Source organism: Electrona antarctica, assembly GCF_951216825.1.
Source record: "Electrona antarctica genome assembly, chromosome: 18".
In the NCBI taxonomy this organism is placed as follows: domain Eukaryota; kingdom Metazoa; phylum Chordata; class Actinopteri; order Myctophiformes; family Myctophidae; genus Electrona; species Electrona antarctica.
Window position 1 is genome coordinate 38,634,829 of NC_136799.1, and position 8,629 is coordinate 38,643,457.

The following is an 8,629-nucleotide window of genomic DNA, read 5'->3' on the forward strand; positions in this document are numbered from 1 at the left end:
TGCACTAAAAGAGCTCTCATGGCACACAGAAGCATGGCAGGTACTAGCCATGGGTTCCAGGCTAGGCAGGTACCGTACAAGTGAAAAAATACTAACCTTGTAGATTTTACATGGAGTGAAAAATTGCCGTTATTACATTTTAATTTGATACATTTTGTAACATCAGGAACTCCAGGAAAAGGTTTAAGGGGCCATGGCCAGTAAAGTCTTCCCAGGTCATTGTTAACAGGGTAAGGTCTATCAGAGAAAGATAAAGGGACGTGGTAGTGAGGAGTGGAAGGAGACACGGGGGACACACTTCCAAAATTAGGATTTCAGTTTTCATCAAAACCACCTAGCATCCATATTCTGGTGGGCAACATTATGCCCAAATTAGCCAATCTACAAGCTCACAACTCATCGCACTGTGATGCGTTGTGAGCTTGTAAATCGGCTATTTTTTGCAAAGAGAATTGGTGTAGAGGGAAGGAAGCGGTACAGATGCACTATCCCACTTCTAAAAGTAGCACCACACCTCTGGGTTTATGGGACAAATCAATGTAAACTTAATGGACAAAAATGTCTGTATTCTTTCCTGATGTTTGTGTTCACTCTCTTATCACAGGGGTGATAAGAGAGTGTTTTTGTCTGGGGACAGCCGAAATGCTTTGGCCATGTCTCTCAAGTATAAAGTTTAACAAAATGGAAATACTCCTCTAAAATTACACAAAGTTTGAGTAAATATAAGTTTTCACTACTAAACTTTAGATGATCTTTCCATAGCCAGGAGACCCATGTGCTTTGATGCCAATGATGGGGGTAGCAGGGTGACCAATGTTTGTATCCTTTGTCTCACATATTGAGATGATGGCTTACATTTAGGATGGCACTAGATTTCACGTCAAAGCACAGCAGGACAGACCGTTTTTATCCAATGACTTAAAGGACAACTTTAGAGTTTTTAGATTGTTATTAGAGAAAGTAAAAGATGAGTGTTAATTTTTTTTCATTTGCTGCTTTCTTTTGCTTTAGGGATTTTAGCTGTTTTTGACAGGGGCATTCGAGCATGGGGCTAAATGTGTATTTTTTTACAACATTTTATAGCGATTTATGTTTTTATTATTTACTATAGTCTCACTAGACCTTCACCTCAACTTACTAGACCCCAAGAAATTACATCTGGCCATAAAAGATCACGGGATCTACTGAATGTGTCAAACTGACATATTGAGCCTATGACACAGTGTGGCTTTCCCCCAGTAGGCTACCTTCACATTCAGTGAGTGATGGCTGTTATCAGTGTAGTCTACCATTAATATATATATATATTACGCTATATAAATTACGCTATATATATTATACGCTATATATATATTATGCCATGGCAAAGTTTTAATTTCAACCATTGACCGAGCGCGAGCGTGTAACCTATACGTGTGCATGTCATGTATATATTGAAAATCAAAGTAGTCTCTTTCTTTATATACAGTATAACTGTGGTTCCTTGAACTATGGCAGTAGAATTACATTCTACTACGGCTAGTGTCCTTTCCTAAGAAAAAGCTAACAGTAGCATTGATGTGCAACCCTGTTAATGAATTTTGAGTAACAAGGTTGCATGTCCTTCAGTTCACTCAGAAGGGACAATATAGTTGTTTTTTTGTAAGTGCTCAAGTGTTACAAAAGGAATTATGTTGCTATGTACCATGTGATTCAAACCATTCACATGATGCCTGGTTTCTTTTAGCACTCAAATCAGTGTACAAAAGGACATTGAGTGCAGTTCAGACTTCAGTGTTTCACACAGTTCATGGTTTTTATTGAATTATATATGCTACCTCCAGGTGAAAAACCAAGTCATTTGCTTTCCATCCAACACACCAGTTTCTACTAGACCATCACTTGAGACGTGATCCTCTTCCTCCCCCTCGGTCCTCTGTGCCTCTTCACTTCCCGCTGTGTACAATTCTAATTGATCGTCTGCAGTTTGATTTCCCAGTGGCTGCTTCGTATTCAATCCTCGTTTCTGCGACAGCTGTGAGTCGCCTTTCGCCGCTGAAGCCATCGTTTCCCATACCCCTTCTCCAAGAAGAGTCTCTCTCTCTCCTTCGTTTGGTAGATGGGCTGTTCGGCCATCGCCAGAGGCCTCTTCTTGCTCTACTCGTGCCCCGCTCATCTCCAATCTTTTCCCCACAAATTCACTTTGTGATCCCAATTCATCTGCCCCCTCTGTCACTGGTAAGTCCTCTGTAATGTACCCTGAACCATCCAACAACTCTAAGTGCCCGGAATCATCTGCTCTAAACAACTCTAAGTGCTCTGAATCATCTGCTCTAAACAACTCTAAATCCATCACATCCTTCTCCTCCTCCACCTCATCAATTACATCATTCTCCTCCTCCTCCTCCTCCTCCTCCTCCTCCTCCACCTCATCAATTACATCCTTCTCCTCCTCCTCCTCCTCCTCCTCCTCCTCCACCTCATCAATTACATCCTTCTCCTCCATCAGCCAAGAATTGGAAAACAGTCTGTCTAACACAAGCTCAAGGGGAGCCCCACTATTATCAATCTGTGTTGCCACCTGTTCCTCCTCTTCTGCGGAGCTCGGCTCAACGTCAGCTTCTCCCCACAGGCCCTCAGGACTCTGCAGCGCCGGGATTTGCGTGGTTTTCATCTCAACGTCGAGAAGGTCTTCCAGCTCCCGGTCTTCTATGCTGCCGACCAGAGAGGAAGTGGATGGTGGAACGCTGTCTTCATGTGAAGCCAGCTGTTCTGAGACCACTAACGGTCCACTGCTGGCAGAGCCTAAGGAGATGGAATCACATTAGCTGGTGGATGTAAATGATATTGTTAATTACTGTAAATGGTAAATGGTAAATGATGCATTTATATAGCGCCTTTATCCAAGGCGCTTTACATAGATTGTGCATTACATTCACCCATTCCCACACACATTCATACACCGATTGCGGCGGAAGCCATGCAAGGTATACCAACCAGCACATCGGGAGCAATTTGGGGTTCAGTGTCTTGCCCAAGGACACTTCGACATGTAGCCAGGAGGAGCCGGGATTCGAACCGCCGACCCATGGATCATTGGACGACCTGCTCTACCTCTTGAGCCACATTCGCCCCTGTGACACCAAACATTCATTAAAATTATTTGGGAAGCGCTAGTGTGGTATATAGTACTATACAGTATAATGCACACAAAAGCACCTCTATGGTTCTTTAGAGGTTTGGTTCTTCAGCTTAGTTTTAGCTGTAGTTTAATGGTTCTAGCAACATTTGACAAAAGGTGTCATTATACCATTTCTTTGTATGTGTATAGCTATTATATATCCATTAAAAACATCATGAAACGTAATGACAGACCCATCATGGCCCTCCGGGTTTTGGAGGACACACATTGTGAGTCACAGCATTCACATATGGAGTCGTCACCGGTCAGGGCTCTCCACCTAACATGACAAGGTCAGGAGTTCAGAATGCTTATATAAGCCCCCTTGTAAAGAACATCAGTCCATGATGGTGGGTCAGATATAGGAGTGATACAGTACCCGTTCTCTCTGTAGGTGCAAGACTTGCGTACAGGACTTGGGTCCTCTGATGTCACAAATAGTTTGCAGTGAATGATGACCTAAAAACAAGGAGATTATATTGACATTTTCAGTATCAGGAACGAACTTAAAACCAGTGCTTTTCCCATACCATAGACAGGTGAGAAGTTACGTATTCATCAACAGTATCTAGTGAACCGTAACATATTTTAGGGCCAGTAGGTCCACTAATTTTGGGATACCAAAGGCACTAATTACTAATGTTTCAGCTTCAACCAGTGACATCACCATCAGCAACTGAGCAGTGAGCAGATCTGTTCTCCACGCTTACCTGGGAGCCTGGATCAGATATAAACTGGAATGCACTGATGGAGAATCGCAGGGTATCATTTGTCCTGGGGGAGAGGAACTGGGAAACCGCTGGTTCACTCTGGCTCTCCAACAGACAGCTGTGAAAGACATCATTCATGATACTGACCTTACAGTACATCAGCGGATGAGAAAGGGACCGTTTTCGGCCTCCATTCTGCCATTATTTGACTTTTAACGACGTGGAGCCTACCGATTCTTTCCAAAGATAATGAAACAACAGATCTATAAGCTCACAACACATCACAGCGTGTTAGATTATAGAAGGGCCATTCTTTTTGTTTTACTTTAATCTAATCTACATTTTTCAAATTGATTAGAATTAATTTTGCACCTTTTGATTATACCTATTGTTCAAAACATCGGTGGCCTATGAGAGCGGACCCAACAATCTGGAATCGGTTGGACTTTAAAAACCAGTGGGCCTCAATAGACGACTGTCAATGGAAACAAGTCCCCAAGACTTTTTCCACGTTATCCTTTCACCCTAAATGTCTTCCTGTACCACCGTGCTGTTTTACATTTCTGTCTAAATTAGTATTTAATCAATATTACCCAAAATTGTCAATGATGGCGTACGTCTGGGACGGTACAGAACCACCGGACAGGGCGGCGTAACACCTCCTGACGTACAACGTTCCTCCAGAAGGGAGATATGAAGCCGACACCTGGATGTTAACAGGCTCTCCAAGAAGGTACACCAGCGAGCTGGCTGGATTAGTCCATGAATCTGACGAGAAAGAAACACAGATGAACAGATCAACTATGAATGTTCCCACGACAGTTGACCCATCATGCTCCGTATTACAGAGATATTTACCGTCCATTAACTGAATCTGGAAGTCGTTAAAACGCCCCCGCAGCGTTTTACGCAGAGTAGGGGTATGCCAGGTGGGACGCACAGCCAGTTGGTACACATGATGATACCTGGACAGTCAAGTGTGGGGAAATTGGAATTCAACAAAGAGATAAAAGTGGGACACATTAAGTTGTAAAAAAGAGCTGTAGTAATAAACCAGTCTGACCTTTGAAACCGGCATTCGATGTCAACGTCGAGGCGAGGAGAGGGCACATAGTGGAGCACGAATTTATAGACAAGATGCCCGCGACGCATCTACAGGTGAGAGGATCACACCTCATGAGTGACGTTCCAGCAGGTAAACCATGGCTTCTAAAAATGGTTCTTCAGCCAATTTCAAGTGGGTTACACATTTTATCCAATCAAAAGAGAACCCCAAAAAGATAATTTAGCAGCATGCAATTCCAATTTGTCTGCTCATTAATTTGTTTTGTCATTCCAAAGTTTATACGTATCCTTAATTTTTTTTTTTACAAAGAGATAGAGAGATGGGGATACTGTTGAACAGCAATGGGAATATACAGCTATCTAAACACTTATGTTAACAAAGAAATGTCATGTACAACCCCTATTTTATTATTTGGCTATTCAAAAATAGCCGATCTACAAGTTCACAACACGTTGCGTTGCACCTGTGAGCCTGCAGATCTGCCATTTTATGGTGGTCCCTCCCTGGCACAATCTTTTCAAACGGGGGTCCACGGCCAAATATATATATATATATATTTGGGGGTCCTTGACATTAAGAATGTTACAAAACAAATAAAATGATAACATGGACAGACACCTCACCTCGCGTTGTCCATCACACTCGGTCAGATGATACGTGAAGAGCAGGTCACCATAGGGCCTGAGCACTCCATTACTCCTGCAGGTGGTTCCTAACACCAGGTCACCCTGACTCGCTCCGTGGCCGTAGAACGATGTTCTGACCCGCACGACCAAGCCAGACACAGAGCAGCTCACCGACACGTCTGGGAGGTCTGACTGGACGTCTGGACAGTGTTGTTGCACAGGGAGAAAGTAACTTTAAGTACATTTACTACAAGTGCTGAAATAAAAACAGACACAAATGACAAATTATTAGGAAGCAAAGTCTGGCTGTTCATTCCTCGAAGCCATAACACTGTTTTCAAAAGGGTTTTGTTATACCTCGAGAATAGCAGAACTACAAGCAGATAATTGTGAGCCTATTTATCTGCTATTTTGACACATTTGGAAATATGTGAGTATTCCTTTTACTGGTTTATTGGTTCTCTCTAAGTATATCATTGTTCTGTCATTGTTCCACTAAAGTGAAAGTGTCCTTGTTCAAGGCATATTGCACACCGCTTTATACTGCACACCTGTGGTCATGTTATAAAAAGTCTAGCATGCACAGGTTGCAAGTTGCATATAATGATGCCATGAGAATACTTCTTAAACAACCCAGAGGGGGCAGTGCTAGCCAGATGTTTGTCACTGCTGGAGTGAGGACTTTTAAAGCACTCCTAAGAAATCTAATGTTTAAATTTATGAAAAGGCTGGATGTGTCAACAAACAGTATCATTCTAGCGCTTTCAAGCCCCTCAGTGAGCTGTTCACGTTATACATCTAGTTTAAGGGTACACTGGCTAAAATGCCTGTATGTGCTACCTGTGGGTTAAGTTATGTAAGTTTTGTATTTGTTTTACATGCTTTTATGATTTGTATTGCCTGTTGTATCTCTTGTATGTTAACCCCGTGTATGTATCCCTATGGACCTGAGTCTGCTAATAAAGTTGAATTGAATTGAATTATATCTTTCCTGATGATTTCCTGATTACTTTTGTATTTTATGTTATTGCTACTTTTACTGAAGTGGAAAGAAAGAAAGAAAGAAAGAAAGAAAGAAAGAAAGACCTACTACTGGGTTGTTGTAGTTGTTGTTGCAGCAGCATCTCCTGTCTGTGTTGAGACGATGAAGACAGTCTCATGTCAGCTGATGACAGCTGGGTGCTGGTGGTGTCCAGTTTGAAGAGCTTCTCCCCTCTAACTGGTGGTCTAATGGTAGATTCGTACATTTGTGGTACAGGGTTGACTGTGAGTAACACCGCCGAGCAAACACTCCACCAAATGTACACACGACTCGTTGTTTTCATGTTCTTCTGTCAGTCTGTGAATCCACGAGTGGGGCCGTTCAATGATCACAGGTGGAGATAATTATACGGTTGGCAGTTGGCTGGCTTCAGTCTTACCACTGTTTAGTGTTTACTGCTCTTCTGTTCTTCTTTCTTCTGCTTTGTACCTGGTATTATACAAGATCTGGGCTCCCACACTGCATTTTTGGCCATTTCCGAAGAGGTCGTTTATCCTTTATGATGATTGATCGCAGGTTACAGAATGCCATGAATATAAGTGAAGAGAAAGTGTCACATGTATGCATTGTGGGTCGTTCGGAAATCCGCCAGAGGGCGCCAAATGCGGGGTTCTAAAGGGTAATACAATAGACGCCTTATCAGACGACGTCACACCTGCTTCAAAACGCCACTGAGCAACTTCCACTGACATGAATAGCTGGGGGGGCGGAGCTTCGCGCCAGTTCAGTCTCTATCCTTTTATATACTCTATGCGTCACACTGATAAGAAACGGCATGCGCGCGCATAAAGGCAGCAGAAGAACAACACCACTTTGGGAATTGATTACATGAAACAGTCACCCGTGCGCCCAGTCCCAATGTTTGTAAACAAATAATTGGTCTATAGGTGGGCAGTGGGCACCAAGAAGAGTGCACCTCGGTGTCTATTGCTTCAAAACCTGCATATTAACTCATTTTTGGCCATAAACAAGAAGTTGAAGGAAAAGATTAAGTCTGTCACATCAAGACCCCTTTTCAAATAATTATTTTTAACTTAACTACTTTAAACTTAACTTAACTAATTTTACATTGAGGCCCCCACTGCCCAGATGTCCCTATCTATGCCAACCCTGTATCCTTAAAGTAGGGGGAAATTAAATAGAAAAAAAGCCTTTAAAACATTACATTTTAATTCAAATTCGGTTGATTACCATTTTATCAGTGAGGACCAAGTATGAATTTTAGGTTGAAAATGGATGAAGTCGTCCTTAGAGTGAAAATAGAAGTGAATTCAGTTGTTTTTCTGTTTCTGATTTTATTCACAAATTACAGTTCAATAGTGTATCAATATTTCACCTCATTATTTTTTGCATAACTTTAACATAATCACATCATAGACCAACTTTAGAAAAACATGTACAATATAACAATAGAAAAGCATGTATACGTGCACAACCAGTGCCCCTTAAGTAAATGCCCTAATAATGAAAATGAGTTTGTGAGCATATGCATATATGTAGATATTATTTACATGCAGCATACATATAATCGTAATCATTTAAAAAGATTGCTGACTGCACTGAGATTCAAATCAAGGCATTTAAAGATATTATGATGGTAAACAAAATGTGTCTGGGATTTGCTCCTGGCGAAAGGGCTTCAATACTAATCACACAGATTGTCACATTTCACCTGCAGCCCTTTCAACTCAGATCACATGATCTCACATTTTGATGTCATCATCACTGATGATGTCGCAGGATTTCCCCAGGATGTGTCGATTACAAATTTACAGATTATTTACATGTGCGCACACACACACACACACACACACACACACACACACACACACACACACACACACACACACACACACACACACACACACACACACACACACACACACACACACACACACACACACACACACACACACACACACACACACACACAGATTTATCTTTTACAAATACACAAATTACTAACATATATTTTTCTTTTTTGTTCTTTTTACAATAATCCCTTGGATTAAAACTAAAATAAAT

At 41.7% G+C, this 8,629-nt stretch overlaps 1 protein-coding gene across 3 annotated transcripts; it reads right to left on the reverse strand.

The window, feature by feature from the left end:
* Positions 1 to 1,768: 1,768 nt before the first annotated feature.
* On the reverse strand, positions 1,769 to 7,187 carry LOC306942098 (uncharacterized protein). 3 transcript variants are annotated; one of them, XM_079527812.1, is made up of 10 exons: positions 6,653 to 7,187; positions 5,560 to 5,762; positions 4,934 to 5,022; positions 4,729 to 4,835; positions 4,464 to 4,638; positions 3,871 to 3,988; positions 3,540 to 3,619; positions 3,355 to 3,440; positions 2,459 to 2,784; positions 1,769 to 2,347 (listed from the first exon to the last, which is right to left on the reverse strand). In XM_079527812.1, the coding sequence occupies exons 1-10, from the start codon at positions 6,885 to 6,887 to the stop codon at positions 1,814 to 1,816; spliced, it is 1,953 nt and encodes a 650-aa protein (XP_079383938.1). In that variant the 5' UTR covers positions 6,888 to 7,187; the 3' UTR covers positions 1,769 to 1,813. The 3 variants fall into 3 exon arrangements, with proteins under 3 accessions (XP_079383938.1, XP_079383937.1, XP_079383936.1); XM_079527811.1 differs by having other exon boundaries at positions 1,769 to 2,386; XM_079527810.1 differs by having other exon boundaries at positions 1,769 to 2,392.
* Positions 7,188 to 8,629: the final 1,442 nt, after the last annotated feature.